At 45.8% G+C, this 17993-nt stretch overlaps 1 protein-coding gene across 3 annotated transcripts in view; it reads left to right on the top strand.

The window, feature by feature from the left end:
* The window catches only part of CEP170B (centrosomal protein 170B), a 97771-nt gene that overhangs the window by 68104 nt on the left and 11674 nt on the right, over nucleotides 1-17993 (top strand). For all 3 annotated transcript variants that reach the window (XM_074956351.1, XM_074956352.1, XM_074956354.1), the window contains 2 exons: nucleotides 1103-1349; nucleotides 7178-7337. In XM_074956351.1, the coding sequence (XP_074812452.1) occupies nucleotides 1103-1349; nucleotides 7178-7337 (407 nt within the window). The remainder of the gene's footprint in view (nucleotides 1-1102; nucleotides 1350-7177; nucleotides 7338-17993) is intronic.

The following is a 17993-nucleotide window of genomic DNA, read 5'->3' on the forward strand; positions in this document are numbered from 1 at the left end:
CTCCGCTGAATTACGAACAGATTTATTTTTCTGGTAACTTTGTCATGAGCCAAGACTCTTAGAAAGTTGTAACCAAACTAGTAATCTGGCTAGGAGTGTTCTGTTCATAGTTAAGGGGTAACTGCATGTCTATAGACAGTTGCTCTCCACATTTTATATGCCAAATGCAATATTTTCATTTGTCTGATGCCACCTATGTCCATTACTTCTGTCACTAGCTTTACTTGATTGCCGTGGTTTAGTACTGTGATAAGCTTGGTGACACAGTGAAGCTTTTAAGTGTATTCAGGTCATACTTTAGTTTTAAATAAAGTGGCTAATTCTGTCTTTTATAGATTATCATGGCAGACTGTAAGCAGTGAAATCATTAATTATTAAGTAATATAATGGGATATTAAACAAATATTGGGAGCCCAAGTTTCAAATGTAGGCACTGAGTTGGCCTAATGTTGATATGTAGATGCCTAAAAATGGGTATCTAAGTGCTTAAGGACCGGTTTCAGAGCACAGGGAAATGAAGGAAAAGACTCTCATTGACTTTAGGAGACTTTGGAGCAAGCCCTAAGTACTCATTTGAATACTTTCCAGAGGAGTTTGAAATTCTGTTAAAAGGGAATGCGGATTTTCACAAATAAAATGGAGCATGAAAATCTATGCTTCATTCAAACCACCCCCCTTTTTAAATTTTTTTATTTTTTACTTCCAGCTCACCTTTAAGATGCTCAGCACACTTGAAAATTGGGCCTTGGGGACTTCTAAGAATCTAACTTGTGTACTACTTATAGATGGGGCTTCTGTGTATGGAAAATCAAGTCTGCCAATAATAATTGTGTATATTTAGTTGATAATACAGTCAATATGCTTTTCCACTGGAATTTATAACTTCAAATTCATATAGCTTGTGGCAGATCTGTTAAAACAGTGAGCCATTTTAAAATAAGCTGTACCAAAGTTTTCTTTAACTGAAAAGATGCACAGAAACTCTCCAGGCCTTTCTTTGTGTTTTGTGGACTAGTTTGTACTACTCCTTGTTTTGCCCACTGTAGTTAGACTTAAATCTCTTCTCTCCTTCTTCATCTGAAACCAATTCATTTTTTATAAGCTTCAAGGCGGAGACAGCAGGGTTCAGATTACACTTCTACTTCAGAGGAGGAGTATGGCTCAAATCACAGCTCCCCTAAACACAAACGCTCCCATGCTTCAACAGCCACACAGACACCTAGGCCGCATGGTTCGGGGCTGAGCCGACAGAAGCACAGGGGGAGAGAAACGGACGACGACGAAGACTACGACGAACCTGACCCCTTCAACTTCATTGCGCAAACAGCCGAGATAGCCGAGATAGCCAGGTGAGCGGGAATCACAGTGCCAAGCCGTTGTAGGAAAGCTGATCTCCTGTGTTAGCTCAGAGTTCAAACCAAGCTGGAAGGAGGGAGCATGGGGAGAGAGAATCCAGCATTGTAACGAAGAATGTAGTTAGAGAATAAAGGATACTCTCTAGGGGTACCTGTGAGCTGTGGAGTGACACAGTACAGCCTGTCATGCTGCCAAGTATTAGTTACATAGTCCTTTCCTCCTTACTTGGAGGATCCTTGAGTAATATAATGACATGAGCTGGTTGTATGTTTACTCCTTCAACTGAAATTCTATCACTTCTTTTGCTTTATCTGTTCATTCTCCCCCTCCCCCAGTTAGACACAGTTCTGGTTTTAGGGCCTGATCCAACTCCCATTTTCTGTTGCCTTCAGTGAGGGTCCATTGTGTGTTTTGACTGCTTCTGCCTGCTTTAGTAGCAAACCTAAAATACGTGATTGTCTGTACCCTCCTGTTTACTGTAGCAGTCCCATTTACACTCCTGTAACTCCCCGGCTCATAGGGGTTTGTAATAGGTCATAACACTTCTCTGTGGCCCAGCCTGTGAGTTTATTTTATGTTACTGTTGGTTTAAATGATTGGGGCATATGGGGTCAGGGAGGAAAACACAGGAGTGGTGATAAGGACGACAGTTGCACTGACAGGTGTGCTGTGATGAATTGTATCTATGCAGAGGCACATTTGTCTTTAACAAGACTTCATGTGTAAAGGGCAATGGGCATTTGAAGGAGTGATTTGAGGACGGTTGGAGCAGAGGAAAGGAAAGGGTGCCCCTGTAGTAAAGGCACTGGACTGAGACCCAAGAGATCTGAATTCAGTTACTGGCTCTGCCACAGACTTTTTGTGTGACCTTGCCCAAGTCACTTAATCTTGCTGTGCCTCATAATACCACCTCATTTCTTCCACCTATTCTCTTACCTGTCTGTTTAGATTGTAAGTTCCTCAGGAAAGAGTGGGAGCTGGCAGCGTGATTCCCTTTTATTAAAAGACAGTTACCTATTACAGTTAGAGAGCAACAAATAAATAAATAGTCTTCCTCTTCCGTGTTACCAGTTGCTGTAGTCAGAAGTGAAAGTAAGCCGATACACCCCGGTACAGCGTACCGGCAAGAGCTGGTGCACCGTACTGGGGCAGCCCGGCTTCCCTAGGGGGCAATTTAAAGGGCCTGGGGCTCCCAGCAGTGGCTGGAGCCCCAGGCCCTTTAAATTGCCTCCCAATCCCCGCTGCTGGAGCCCTGGGGTAGCAGCTGCAGGGCTCCGGCAGCTATTTAAAGGGCCTGGGGCTCCCCTGCTTCTACCGCCCGGGCCCTTTAAATAGCTGCTGGAGCCCTGCCGCTTCCCCAGGGCTCTGGCAGCTATTTAAAGGACCGGGGCGGTAGAAGCAGGGGAGCCACGGGCTCTTTAAATAGCCCCCAGAGCCCCAGGCTGCTGCTGCTACCCCGGTGGTGGGGGCACTTACCTTACAGGGTGGGCTGGGGCTGGCTCTGACCCCCTCAACCCCGCCCCTTCTGCCCTAGGCCCTGCCCCTTCCGGGGGCCAGAGCTGGCCCCAGAGTACCGGTAAGTCACTCGACTTACTTTCACCCCTGGCTGTAGTTGCCTTTGTGTTGTCAGATGTTTGCACTTCAGAGGTGAGGGAGAGGTGTGAATGGAAGGGTGGGGGGGGCAGTGCAATTGAGACTGTAAGGTTAAGCAAGCCACAGGGAAATTTCCTTGCTAAGATATGTTCTGCACTGTGACAGTATGAAACCCCCTACATCAGCATTTCTCAATGTGGGGTTCGTGGACTCCTGAGGATTCCCGAATAACTCCAGGGGATCTGCGGGCCCCACTGATCAACTCCTCCCCCTTCCTCCCAGGGATGTTCCCCAGCATGCAGGAGGTGCTGGTATGAATGGGGAGGAGCAGAGGCGGGCGCACTCAGGAGAGGGGGTGGAATGATCAGCCGGCCCCGCTGATCAGGTAGGGTTGCCAACCCTCCCGGTTTCACTGGGAGTCTCCTGGAATCGGGCTCTATCACCTGGAGGCTACTAACGCCGAACTGGGAGATTTTAGGCTCTAAAAGTCCAGCGGGGCTAAGGCTGGCTCCCTGCCTGCCCTGGCTCTGCGCCGCTCCCAGAAGCAGGGGGCACATCCCTGCGGCCCTTGGAGGGGGCAGGGGTTCTCCGCTCGCTGCCCCTGCCCCGAGCACCAACTCCGCAGCTCCCATTGGCCAGGAACTGAGGCCAATGGGAGCTGCGGGGGTGGTGCCTGTGGGCAGGGGCAGCGGGCGGAGTCCCCCCACCCCCTCCCACCTAAGAGGTGCTGCCAGAGCAATGAACCGGTTGCTTTCGGGAGCTGCCCGAGGTAAGTTCCGCCCATCCAGAGCCTGCACCTCTCACATCCTCTCACACCCTAACCCCCAGCCCAGAGCCTGCAGCCCTCACCCTCTCCTGTACCCAAACTCCCTCCCAGAGCCCTCACCCTGCACTCCTTCCCGCAGGGGGGCAGGAAGAGGTGGGGTGAGGGTGGGGCATTGGAGGAAGGGGTGGAGTGGAGGCGGGGCCTGGGGCTGAGCGGCAGAGCCGTCCCTTGGGTAGGGGCGACTGCTCTGGGCCCCGTGCTTTGTGGGGGCCCACTGGCTGGTGCGATTGGCCAGTGCGGTCGGTCACGGAAGACCTGGTGCAGCGAGTCCCCCAGCCAGAGCCCTGAGTGGCCATGGCCAACAATAGCCCCGCGGTAGCCGCCGGCAACTGCCAGCAGCAGCAGGAAGCCCAGCACCAGGCTGGATCCTTCCCGCCGGCCCAGCCACCGATGCACAGTGGGGGCTCCAAGCTGGCGGGGGCTGATTTGCAGTGGCACTGGAACAGTTTTAATAGTGGAGGTGCTGAAAAGCCAGCCCCCTCACTCCTGTCCACCCCGCTCCCCAAGCTGAGGCCGGGAGAAAAGCCCCAGGCGTGGGACTGGCAGCTGGGACTCCGGGTGCACAGGGCCACCAGCCGGGACCCTGGGTGCACTGCAGCACCCCCCACAGCCCTAGTTCCCATGCCTATGCTGATTTGTCCCGGGCCCCGCATGCCCCTAGGGACGGCCCTGCTGAGCAAGGGGGGGTCCCTGAACATTTTTAAATCAAAATGGGGGTCCTCGGGTTACTAAAGTTTGAGAACTGCTGCCCTGCACAAAGGTTTACAGCTCTCCCGGAGCCCAGCAACCCCTTGCTCTCTCACCAGCATCATGAGAGCACTTGCTCTCTGGCTGGCTCTCAGCACCTGTTCTTGCCATGGTATCTTAGCAGTTCCCACCATCTGGACACTTTCCAGTGACTACCTGGCAGCTCTACTCCTCCTCCCTTGGTGGGCTGTACATTGCCTGTTTCCAGTATCATGCACTCACCCTGCTACCTACTTTCCAACTGCAAAACTGTCCAGCTAACTCCCTGTCTCTCTGGCACTTTACCTTCTCTCTCACCAGAGTCTCCCATCTCCAGCTACCAACCTGACCTGTCTGCCAGCAGCTACTTATCTGATTTTTGCCCTGCTAATATTTTCCCCCCTTCACACCCGAAAATTAAAAAATCTGGTTTGAAGTGATTGATTAAGCCTCACAGCACATGTAGGATAGGCAGGTGGGATTGTCCCTTTCCTTTGAAGGCCTGCCGAGGTACGGAGAGGCTGTGATTTGCCCCACATTCACACAGCCCGTGGCACATGTGGAATAGAACCTAGGAATTCTCAGAGTCCTCTGCTCTAACCACTAAAGCATTGTCCTTTCCTTTCAAAATTTAATCTCAATAAACAGGCTTTGAAGCCACTGATGACCTCGTGTGGAGTAGGCTCTCTAGCCAGAGTGTCTGTTATATAATGGGTTATTCTGGATGTTTGGAAGAGTCTGGCAATTGGCCCTGTGGAAGTGCATCGGTTTTTAAAGTGGTGTCATGTGTAACACAGCACAATTGGATAGGAAAGAAATACTAGCTTTCTTGAGTATAGGAATTCTGTAGTGCCTGCCATTCTTTCCATACTTTCAGTTTAAGAAGCCAACTCTTACCTGCAGTCAGTCCATCTTTCCACATTGTCCACAGTATGGATTTCCTAAAGGTTTTTTCTTTTACAAATGTTCCAATTTCAAGGTTAAAACCTCCAATCAAAGTAGAAATAATTATCAACTTTGCTTCATAGTAGGATTCCCTAAAAGAGAGAGCACTTTAGATTGCAAAAGCTATAAATAAATGGTTACATCAGATTTGTCTAGCATTGCACACTGAGCACTGTGCAGAGCTCGGTCAAGTAGTCTGGTTCATAATTGCTGCTCTGATTTTTCCGCTCCTGCTCCAGAATTAACTGGGCGTGGTTTAGAATAGTAAGTGAGAGTTAAAAGAGAAAATTCCACTTGTTTACAAAGAGGATAATCACATAATTGATGCAGTCTATGACAACTGTATCTGAAACAGACAAGTGTAGATGGTGCATGAGACATGCAGATCTAAATATTATTTCATTAGTTCAGCTATACATCTTGTTTCTGAGGAAATCACTTCAAAATATTTTGGTGACCTCATGGTTTAATAAATTACTTGATTACTCCAGTAAAAAAAATACATTAAGACAACACTAGCTGGCTGAGAGACAGCTTTGCAGAAATCACATCAGCCTTTTTAAAAAATTAGACCAAGATTTTTAAAAAGTGACTAGTTGGTTTGGGTACCTGAAATTTTTGGTTTTAACTTGATTCTTTAAAGGGGCTTAGGTATTAGATCCCTTTAAAGTATCTCAATCTGGGCTCTTACTTTTGCAAGCCTTTTCATTTTTGCATCTCACTGGGGTTGGACGGTGAAACTGAACTGGTCAGTTTCACTTTTGCGGTTTTCATACCTAAGAACAATGTTGTTTATCTGCGTAGGTTCTTTGGACTCTCATTACCACAGTATCCGGGAGACTGAGTTTCCTATGCAGCTAGGGAATGTCAGATTAAAAAAAAAAATCATTAACATCTGAAAAGCATCCATGAAAATATTTCTTTTTTTGTTAGGTTTTGTCAATGACCTTTTTTATGTGTGGTTTTTAAGGGAAAAAAATTTAAAAATTTGAAGTCTAAAGGAAGTTTTTCTTTTAAAAACAAACAGATTTTGTTTCTAGGTTGCCCATATAATATAACATTTCCTGATGTTATGGTAGAGCCATAGAATTAGCCTCTGATTAAAACGTCACAATTTTTGAAACCACTCCGGCTCCACTCTAAAGAAAATGGACCAGATTCAACCCAGGTTTATGTGAGCTTCTACCAGTGAAAACCATGGCCCAGGTCCCTAGCAGTGGAAAGGGCAGCAGAAGAGGTGGTGGTGCTGATGCAAAGCAGTTGCAAACTTCCTTTTATCAGAGTTTAGAGGCATGGGAATCCAGTGTGAAGAGGGAGTGTGATCTGCGGGGGTGCTGATTAAATCAGCAGACTTCTCTTAGCAACTCTTGATGGCAGAGTTTCCTGGGACACCCGAAGCAGCAGTGGCTGCTCTCTCTCAGGCTGAATCCCACAGGGCTTCTACAGCCTCTGCAGAGAGGTGTAATTCATACAGCTCTAGTGCATCTGGCCCAATAAAGACTCCTTCGTGGCCATGGGACAATGACACATTAGAGCCCTGCAGCAGGACTGGGGTCCCATCATGCCCACTGCCATAAGAGCGGAGCGGGATTAAAGAATAGTCCCAGTCAGGGCTGTTCCTGCTGTCATATTCAAGGGACTTTTAACAGCCTTTTAAGGATTAGTGTGAGGTTTATTGTCAGAGGCAGTGCGGTCTAATGGATCTGCCTTGTGCTGTGCTGTGTGCTCTAGATTAAGCCAAACCTTGGTGAAAGATGTAGCCATCCTTGCTCGAGAGATTCATGATGTCGCAGGCGATGGGGATTCCCAGAGTTCATCAGGAACCGGACCAAGCACCTCCCTCAGCTCCGTACCCAACACCCCTGCTTCTACCATATCAGCAAGGGAAGAGGTAAGATTGCTGTTGCGACAAAAATCTGGGCCACAAAACTGAAGCAAGTGTTCATCTACCCAGCCGTGGCAAGGGGAGGGCTGCAGCACCAGTTACTACCGGGCGGGGCAGGGAATGCAGCTAAAGGAACACTGTCTTTTTAGTGCACACAGCTTTTGTCTGTGGCCAGCTCTGGCCAGCTTACACAGAGGTGGAACCAAGACTTTCCTCAGCTTGGTTCAAAGGGAGGAGTCTTCCCTTGCCAGATGGTAGTAGGCTTGCTCAGCCAGGGAGTGGGGAATAAATCATTTTATTTAGGTTTCAGAGTAGCAGCCACGTTAGTCTATATCCGTAAAAAGAAAAGGAGGACTTGTGGCACCTTAGAGACAAACAAATTTATTAGAGCATAAGCTTTTGTGAGCTACAGTGAGCTGTAGCTCACAAAAGCTTATGGTCTAATAAATTTGTTTGTCTCTAAGGTGCCACACGTCCTCCTTTTCATTTTATTTAGAGTCTTCAGTAAGCAGTAGAGCTCTATGGTGAGGGTACAATAGTCAACTCCCCTAGGTCTTGATGCCTCCTGCTCAGGGGGTCTTCCTGGATTAGGAAAAGTATAGTCTTCTTGGGGAAATCAGTTTCCCATAGTTTATATGCTGCTTGGTGTGGGCTTAACTCAGGGGTCTCCTGGCTCTGTGACTTCGCTGGGCCCTGGAGTGTTGAGGAGAGAGAAGGAATTCTTCCACCCTTTATATTTTAAAGCAAGGACATTGGCTGTGGGCACTCTGGCCACATGTCGCACACCATATTTTGCACTTCTACAGCACCGCTCCTCCAAGGCTCTCAGAGGGTTTACAGATGTTTGCTGCGTTCACACAGATGAGCCCACGTAGGACTCTGCTCTTTCCAGCCAGCAGCTGAGCAGAGCAGATTCTGTAGGGCAAGTCTGGCCCTCTAATTTGTTCCCTTTGAAGGGACTTAACTCCTTCCCTGCCTGGCTGTTGGTAGCACCCATCACACTAGTTTTAGATGTTCCCCTTCAGATTGGCTTCTCCTGCCCTCTCCAAGTGAAGTAACTCACAGGGCCTTTGATATAACATGTTTATGAGTCTCCACCTGCTGTACAATTAAATGATTTTGTGCATACTATAAAATAGATCTAAAGACATGGGAAAAGTTAATGATCCTTATGTATTATTTGAGTTAGGTTAGATTAAGCAGAGGGGAGGGATAGCTCAGTGGTTTGAGCATTGGCCTGCTAAACCGAGGGTTATGAGTTCAGTCCTTGAGGGGGCCATTTAAGGATCGGGGCAAAAAGGAAAAAAAAAATTGGATGATTTAGTTGGGGATTGGTGCTGCTTTGAGCAGGGGGTTGGACTAGATGACCTCCTGAGGTCCCTTCCAACCCTGATATTCTATGACCTAAAGGCCCCAATAGGGGGACCCATTGTTTTTATTCCTGGAGCCTCAGAATGGAGTTTTAACAGAGTTCCTGAAATAATACTGAATATAGTTTATCCTGCTTTCCACTTGTGGTTAAACCATGTTCACCTGCACCCCTGTCAGAAAATGGTATTTTCCTACTGCAGACTGGGCTTGTGTTTCTATTGTGCAAAGTACAGTTGATTTACAATAGCTTCAGGCGGTGAGATGGTAAAGTTTCTTTTATTGTTTTCCTTGAATCCGAGTGCCACACCTTCAAAACTGCTATTTTGAGCAGCTAGATAACAAATTTACCCTTTACTTCCCAGCTTCCAATGACTTTTTTTTAATGCCTGTTAACAGAAATCACAGAGGAACTTACTTATTTCTATTTATATAGTGCCACTGGGAGTGTGGTACTTTGTAGACATGCAAGAAAGACAAGTTCCCTGCTGTAGAAGACCGCTTCCTATCTAGGTGAAATACGAGGGACATGGGTGAAATGTTTGTTTGGGGGACCATTTACTGACTGTGTGTGTGCTGAGCCTAGCGGCTTGCTAGGCAAGGCTGAGAGCTTCTTAACGAGGCTGTGATCCCTAAGCCTTTTGGCACCCATCAACCTTTAACCAGGGGGCGGGGCTACTCAGGGAGACCAGGGCTTTAAAAAGCCCGCTCCTAAGCGATCAGAGGAGCTAGCGAACAGGAGCGGCTAACAGGGGAGTTTTGCGAGGGAGTTCTCCAGGTGAAGGAGGAGCGATTACATGACCCTTGGGGTAAGTTTGTTGTCTGTAGTGTGTGTATCTGTGTTTGTGGTGTGCTTGCTGCTTGACTGAAATATACCATGTGCTCTGTTTTGTTTGTTTGTTTGTTTGTTTGGGGGACGGTGTGCTGACCGTGTGTGCGCTGAGCCCAGCGGCCTGCTAGGCAAGGCTGAGAGCTTCTTAATGAGGCTGTGATCCCTAAGCCTTTTAGTACCCATCAACCCTTAACCAGGGGGCGGGGCTACTCAGGGAGACTAGGGCTTTAAAAAGCCTTCTCCTAAGCGACCAGAGGAGTTTTGTGAGGGAGTTTGCAGGGGAAGTGTGAGCAGGGGCTAGAACTCAACATTCTTTAAACTTAAAAGCCAAAAACACCCCCTTGATATAAACAAAACAACAACAAAGGAACCAGCTGCAGGAGTAAAAAGAGAATGCAGGCAGAAGTCCAGCAACAGGGTGGGGGCTACCCAGTTTATTGCACCCAATGCAGCATGTATGATTACCTGCCCTATGGGTAGGTGGTGTATGTGTGCATTTGGTGCAAGGAGCTCCTGGCCCTTAGAGACTGTGTACAGGCTTTGGAGACCACAGTGGCCGAACTGGAGGAGCTGAGGGAGACAGAGAGGTACATAGATGAGACTTTCTGGGACACAGTAGAATGGTCCCACCCCCGGTCTGACAGCCTCTGTGCTGTTGAGGAGGATGAAAGTCCCAGGGAAGGAGAGCATCTAACTGGAGCAGACGGAAACAATCCCATAGTTGGGACTCTCCGTCCAGATGTTGTTGTGGTATCCTCTCGCACTGAGGATACCTCTCTGGGGGAGAAGGAGGACTTGTGGCACCTTAGAGACTAACCAATGTATTTGAGCATAAGCTTTCGTGAGCTACAGCTCACTTCATCGGATGCATACTGTGGAAAGTTTAGAAGATCTTATTATATACACACAAAGCATGAAAAAATACCTCCTCCCACCCCACTCTCCTGCTGGTAATAGCTTATCTAAAGTGATCACTCTCCTTACAATGTGTATGATAATCAAGTTGGGCCATTTCCAGCACAAATCCAGGTTTTCTCACACACACCCCCCCGCCACACACAAACTCACTCTCCTGCTGGTAATAGCTTATCTAAAGGACCACTCTCCTTACCATGTGTATGATAATCAAGGTGGGCCATTTCCAACACAAATCCAGGTTTTCCCACCTCCCCTCCCACCACACACACACACACACAAACTCACTCTCCTGCTGGTAATAGCCTATCCAAAGTGACCACGCTCCTTACATTGTGTATGATAATCAAGGTGGGCCATTTCCAGCACAAATCCAGGGTTTAACAAGAACGTCGGGGGGGGGGGGGTAGGAAAAAACAAGGGGAAATAGGCTACCTTGCATAATGACTAAGTCACTCCCAGTCTCTATTCAAGCCTAAGTTAATTGTATCCAATTTGCAAATGAATTCCAATTCAGCAGTTTCTTGCTGGAGTCTGGATTTGAAGTTTTTTTGTTGTAAAATAGCGACTTTCATGTCTGTAATCGCGTGACCAGAGAGATTGAAGTGTTCTCCGACTGGTTTATGAATGTTATAATTCTTGACATCTGATTTGTGTCCATTTACTCTAGCTATTAGAAAGAGACAGGTATTAGTAATGGGCAATTTGATCATTAGAAACATAGATAGCTGGGTTTGCGATGACTAGGAGAACCACATGGTGACTTGCCTGACTGGGGCGAAGGTTGCGGATCTCTCGAGACATCTAGAGAGACTTATGTGTAGTGCTGGGGAGGAGCCAGTGGTCATGGTACATGTAGGTACCAATGACATAGGGAAGGATAGGAGAGAGGTCGTGGAGGCCAAATTTAGGCTGCTAGGTAAGAGATTAAAGTCCAGGACCTCCATGGTAGCATTCTCTGAGATGCTCCCAGTTCCACGCGCAGGACCAGTTAGACAGGCAGAACTGCAGAGTCTCAATGTGTGGATGAGACGATGGTGTAGGGAAGAGGGATTTAGATTTATTAGGAACTGGGAAAACTTTTCGGAAAGGGGGAGCCTATACAGGAAGGATGGGCTCCACCTAAACCACAATGGAACCAGATTGCTGGCACTTTAACATTAAAAAGGTCGTAGAGCAGTTTTTAAACTAAGGGCTGGGGGAAAGCTGGCAGGTGTGGAGGAGCACCTGGTTCGGACATCCCTTAGGGAAGGATCTATTAATAGAGAATCTTTATGTCCTAGTGAGGACAAGAGGATGGAAAATGATAAAATGCAGGTAAGGTCTGATCAGAAACAGTCAAATAAATAAGAGTCCCATTCAATTACATCATCTAATGGCAGACAGCTAAAAGGAGACAAGTTTTTAAAGTGCTTATATACTAATGCTGGAAGTCTAAATAATAAAATGGATGAACGAGAGTGCCTTGTATTAAATGAGGATGTTGATATAATAGGCATCACAGAAACTTGGTGGAATGAGGATAATCAATGGAATACAGTAATACCAGGGTACAAAATATATTGGAAGGACAGAACAGGTCGTGCTGGTGGGGGAGTGGCATTATATGTGAAAGAAAGCATAGAATCAAATAAAGTAAAAATCGTAACTGAATCAAACTCTTCCATGCTCTACTAATAAGAATATAATGGTAGGGATATATTACCGACCACCTCACCAGGATGGTGATAGTGACTGTGAAATGTTCAGGGAGATTAGAGAAGCTATTAAAATATAAAACCCAGTAATAATAATAATAATGGGGGCCATATTGACTGGGAACATGTCACCTCAGGACGGGATGCAGAGATAAAGTTTCTTGACACCTTAAATGACTGTTTCTTGGCACAGCTGGTCCTGGAACCCACGAGAGGAAAGGCAATTCTTGATTTAGGCCTAAGTAGAGCACAGGATCTGGTCCAAGAGGTGAATGTAGCTGGACTGCTTGGTAATAGTGACCATAATATAATTAAATTTAATATTTCTGTTGTAGGAAAAACACCTCAGTGGTCCAACACTGTAGCATTTAATTTCAGAAAGGGGAACTACGCAAAAATGAGGAGGTTAATTAAACAGGAATCAAAGGGTAGAGCGCCAAAAGTGAAATATCTGCAAGCTGGTGGATACTTTTTAAAGACACCATAATAGAGGCTCAACTTAAATGTATACCCAAAATTAAAAAAACATAGTAAGAGAACCAAAAAAGAGCCACCGTGGCTAAACAACAAAGTAAAAGAGGCAGTGAGAGGCAAAAAGACATCCTTTAAAAAGCGGAAATTAAATCCTAGTGAGGAAAATAGAAAAGCATAAACACTTGCAAATAAAGTGTAAAAATACAACTAGGAAGGCTGTCAAGGTTCCTCCCCCACTCTGAACTCTAGGGTACAGATGTGGGGACCTGCATGAAAAACCTCCTAAGCTTATCTTTACCAGCTTAGGTCAAAACTTCCCCAAGGTACAAAATATTCCACCCTTTTGTCCTTGGATTGGCCGCTACCACCACCAAACAAATACTGGTTACTGGGGAAGAGCTGTTTGGACACGTCTTTCCCCCCAAAATACTTCCCAAAACCCTGCACCCCACTTCCTGGACAAGGTTTGGTAAAAAGCCTCACCAATTTGCCTAGGTGACTACAGACCCAGACCCTTGGATCTTAAGAACAATGAACAATCCTCCCAACACTTGCACCCCCCCTTTCCAGGGAAATGTTGGATAAAAAGCCTCACCAATATGCATAGGTGACCACAGACCCAAACCCTTGGATCTGAGAACAATGAAAAAGCATTCAGTTTTCTTACAAAAAAGACTTTTAATAGAAATAGAAGTAAATAGAAATAAAAAAAAATCCCCCCTGTAAAGTCAGGATGGTAGATACCTTACAGGGTAATTAGATTCAAAACATAGAGATCCCCTCTAGGCAAAAACCTTAAGTTACAAAAAAGATACACAGACAGAAATAGTTATTCTATTCAGCACAATTCTTTTCTCAGCCATTTAAAGAAATCATAATCTAACACGTACCTAGCTAGATTACTTACTAAAAGTTCTAAGGCTTCATTCCTGGTCTATCCCCGGCAAAGACAGAATATAGACAGACCCACATACCCTTTGTTTCTCTCCCTCCTCCCAGCTTTTGAAAGTATCTTGTCTCCTCATTGGTCATTTTGGTCAGGTGCCAGCGAGGTTACCTTTAGCTTCTTAACCCTTTACAGGTGAGAGGAGATTTCCTCTGGCCAGGAGGGATTTTAAAGGGGTTTACCCTTCCCTTTATATTTATGACAAAGGCCGAAAAAGAATCTGAGGAACAGTTAGCCAAAGACTCAAAAAGTAATAGCAGATTTTTTTTAAGTACATCAGAAGCAGGAATCCTCCTAAACAACCAGTTGGGCCACTGGACGATCAAGGTGCTAAAGGAGCACTCAAGGACGATAAGGCCATTGCGGAGAAACTAAATGAATTCTTTGCATCAGTCTTCATGGCTGAGGATGTGAGGCAGATTCCCAAACCTGAGCCGTTCTTTTTGGGTGACAGATCTGAGGAACTGTCCCAGATTGAGGTATCATTAGAGGAGGTTTTGGAACAAATTGATAAATTAAACAGCAATAAGTCACCAGGACCAGATGGCATTCACCCAAGAGTTCTGAAGGAACTCAAATGTGAAATTGCAGTACTGTTAACTGTAGTCTGTAACCTATCATTTAAATCAACTTGTGTACCAGATGACTGGAGGATAGCTAATGTGACGCCAATTTTTAAAAAGAGCTCCAGAGGTGATCCTGGCAATTACAGGTATGTAAACCTGACTTCAGTAGTGGGCAAACTGGTTGAAACTATAAGAAAGAGCAATATTGTCAGACATATAGATGAACATCATTTGTTGCGGAAGAGTCAACATGGTTTTAGTAAAGGGAAATCATGCCTCACCAACCTACTAGAATTCTTTGAGGGGGTCAACAAACATATGGACCAAGGGGATCCAGTGGATATAGTATACTTAGATTTTCACCAAAGGCTCTGAAGCAAAGTAAGCTGCCATGGGATAAGAGGGAAGGTGCTTTCATGGATTGGTAAGGGTTAAAAGATAGAAAACAATGGGTAGGTATAAATGGTCAGTTTTCAGAATGGAGAGAGGTAAATAGTGATGTCCCCTAGAGGCCTGTTCTGGTACCAGTCCTATTCAACATATTCATAAATGATCTGGAAAAAGAGGTAAACAGTGAGGTGGCAAAATTTGCATATGATACAAAATTACTCAAGATAGTTAAGACCCAGGCAGACTGCAAAGAGCTACAAAAGGGTCTCACAAAACTGGGTGACTGGGCAACAAAATGGCAGATGAAATTTAATGTTGATAAATGCAAAGTAATGCACTTTAGAAAACATAATCTCAACTATACATATAAAATGATGGGGTCTAAATTAGTTGTTACCACTCAAGAAAGAGATCTTGGGGTCATTGTGGATAGTTCTCTGAAAACATCCACTCAATGTGCAGCGACAGTCAAAAAAGCAAACAGAATGCTGGGAATAATTTAGAAAGGGATAGATAATAGGACAGAGAATATCATGTTGCCTCTAAATAAATCCATGGTACGCCCACATCTTGAATACTGTGTGCAGATGTGGTTGCCCTATCTCAAAAAAGATATATTGGAATTGGAAAAGGTTCAGAAAAAGACAACAAATATGATTAGAGGTATGGAACGGCTTCCGTATGAGGAGAGATTAATAAAATAAAAAAAGAGACGGCTAAGGGGAGATATGATTGAGGTCTATAAAATCATGACTGGTGTAGAGAAAGTAGATAAGGAAGTGTTTTCATAACACAAGAACTAGGGGTCACCAAATGAAATTAATAGGCAGCAGGTTTAAAAGAAATAAAAGGAAGTATTTCTTCACACAACGCACAACCTGTGGAACTCCTTGCCAGAGGATGTTGTGAAGGCCAGGACCATAACAGGGCTCAAAAAAAACCTAGATAAATTCATGAGGGAAAGGTACATCAATGGCTATTAGCCAGGAATGGTGTCCCTAGCCTCTGTTTGCCAGAAGCTGGGAATGAGCGTCAGGGGATGGATCATTTGATTATTACCTATCAGAGGGGTAGCCGTGTTAGTCTGGATCTGTAAAAACGGCAAAGAGTCCCGTGGCACCTTATAGACTAACAGCCGTATTGGAGCATAAGCATGCATCCGACCAAGTGGGTATTCACCCACGGAAGCTTATGCTCCAATACGTCTGTTAATCTATAAGGTGCCACAGGATTCTTTGCCGCTTGATGATTACCTGTTCTGTTCATTCCCTCTGGGGTACCTGGCACTGGTCACTGTCGGAAGACAGGATACTGGGCTAGATGGACCTTTGGTCTGACACAGTAGGGCCATTCTTATGTTCTTATATCCCCAAACTGTGGGGTGCACCCCCCTCGGGAGGCACAGAGGGACATTCAGTGCGGGCATGGCAGGGTCTGCGGGGAGGGAGCACCATCCACCCTTGCTCTGCTCCCAGCTCTGTTCTGGCCCTGCCCCTACCTGTGGCCCTGGCCCCGCCCCCAGCCTTGGTGCACGACCGTGGCCCAGCCATGGCTCCGCACCTGGCCCCGGCCCCACTCCCAGACTTGGCTCCCTTCCCAGCCCCAGACCTGCCCCCAGCTGTGGCCCCAGCCTCAGCACGCTTACCCTTGTCCGCATCTCCCCGACCTCCCCAGGAGCCGCGGCCCTGCAGATAGGGGGTAAGGGGGGACATGACCCGGAAAAGTTTGAGGACCACTGACCTAGAAGCAAAGTGTCTGAATGACTGTGCTTAGCAGATGTCTTCTTAGACCCGAGGTTTTTAGTCATGGTTTTGGGACTGTACTGTGAGTTCAATTAGAAGGTTTTAGGGGCCCAGGAGGGCCATAAGAAGTGATTGGAAGAAGACGGAGTGTCAAACTCTGGAGCCTTGACTACACTAAAAATCTTTTCCGAAACATCCCACTGTTGCTAACGCCATTTAATCTGCATCACTGTCAACAACAGTGTGAGCAGAGCAGGCTGAAAAATTTCCCAATGAAAAAGAGGACAAAATATTTTGCAAAACAGAATCATAAAAAGGTAGGGCTGGAAGGGACCTCAAGAGGTCATCTAGTCCCACCCCCTGCGCTAACGCAGGACTGAGTAAACCTAGACCATCCCTGACGGGTGTTTATCTAACCTGTTGTTACAAATCCGAATGATGGGGATTCCACAACCTCCCTTGAAAGCCTTTTCTAGGGCTTAATTATCTTTATAGTTAGAAAGTTTTTCTTAATGTCAAACCAAAATCGCCCTTGCTGCAGATAAACCTGATTACCTCTTGTCCTACTTTCAGGGGACATGGAGAACAATTGATTGCTGTCCTCATTTAAAACAGCCCCTACCTATTTGAAGACTCTTCTTCAGTGTGTGTCCCCCCCCATCCCCCCCGAATCTTCTTTTTCTCAGGACTGAACAAACCCAGTTTTTTTAACCTTTCCTCAGAGGTCAGGTTTCTTAAACTTTCGTCTTTTTTGTTGCTCTCCTCTGGGCTCTCTTCAGTTTGTCCACATCTGTCCTAAAGCATGGCACCCAAAACTGGCCACAGTACTTCAGCTGAGGCCTTACCAGTGCTGAGCAGAAAGTGACACTCCTGTTAATCCATCCCAGAATGAAATTAGCCATTTTCCCAACTGCATCACATTGTTGATTTACCGTTATACTTAATTTGTGATCCGCTATAACCCCCAGATTCTTTTCTGCAGTACGACTACCTAGCAAGCTATTCCCCATTTTATAGTTGTTCACTGGATTTTTCCTTCCTAAGTATAATACTTTACACTTGTCTTTATTGAATTTCATCTTGTTGATTTCAGACCAATTCTCCAATTTGTCAAGGTTGTTTTGAAACCTCTGCTCTCCAAAGCGCTAGCAACCTCTCCCAGTTTAGTGGTATCCACAGATTTTATAATCCTACTCTCCACTCCACTATCCAAGTTACTAATGAAAATATCGAATGCCACCGAACCCAGGACAGACACCTGCAGGACTCTACTAGATATGTCCTCCCTGTCTGACAGTGGACCATTGCTAACTACCCTTTGCGTACATCTTTCAAACAATTATGCATTTACCTCATGCTAATTTAATCTAGACCAGATTTCTGTAGTTTTCTTATGAGACAGTCATGTGGTACTATGTCAAAAGCCTCACTAAAATCAAGATATATCACATATTTTACTTCCTCCCTATTCACTAGGACAATAACCCTGTCAAAGAAGGAAATGAAGTTGGTTTGGCATGATTTGTTCTTGACGAATCCATGTTGTCTATTACTTATCACATTATTATTCTCTTGGTGCTTACATACTGATTGTTTAATCATTTGTTCCTTTCCGGGTATCCAAGTTAGGCTATAATTCCCTGGTCATCGTTGTTCCCCTTTTTAAAGATAGGTACTACGTCTGCCCTTCTCCAGTTCTCTGGGACCTCACCCGTCTGACATGAGTTCTCAA

Source organism: Natator depressus, chromosome 6, assembly GCF_965152275.1.
Source record: "Natator depressus isolate rNatDep1 chromosome 6, rNatDep2.hap1, whole genome shotgun sequence".
Classification (NCBI taxonomy): domain Eukaryota; kingdom Metazoa; phylum Chordata; order Testudines; family Cheloniidae; genus Natator; species Natator depressus.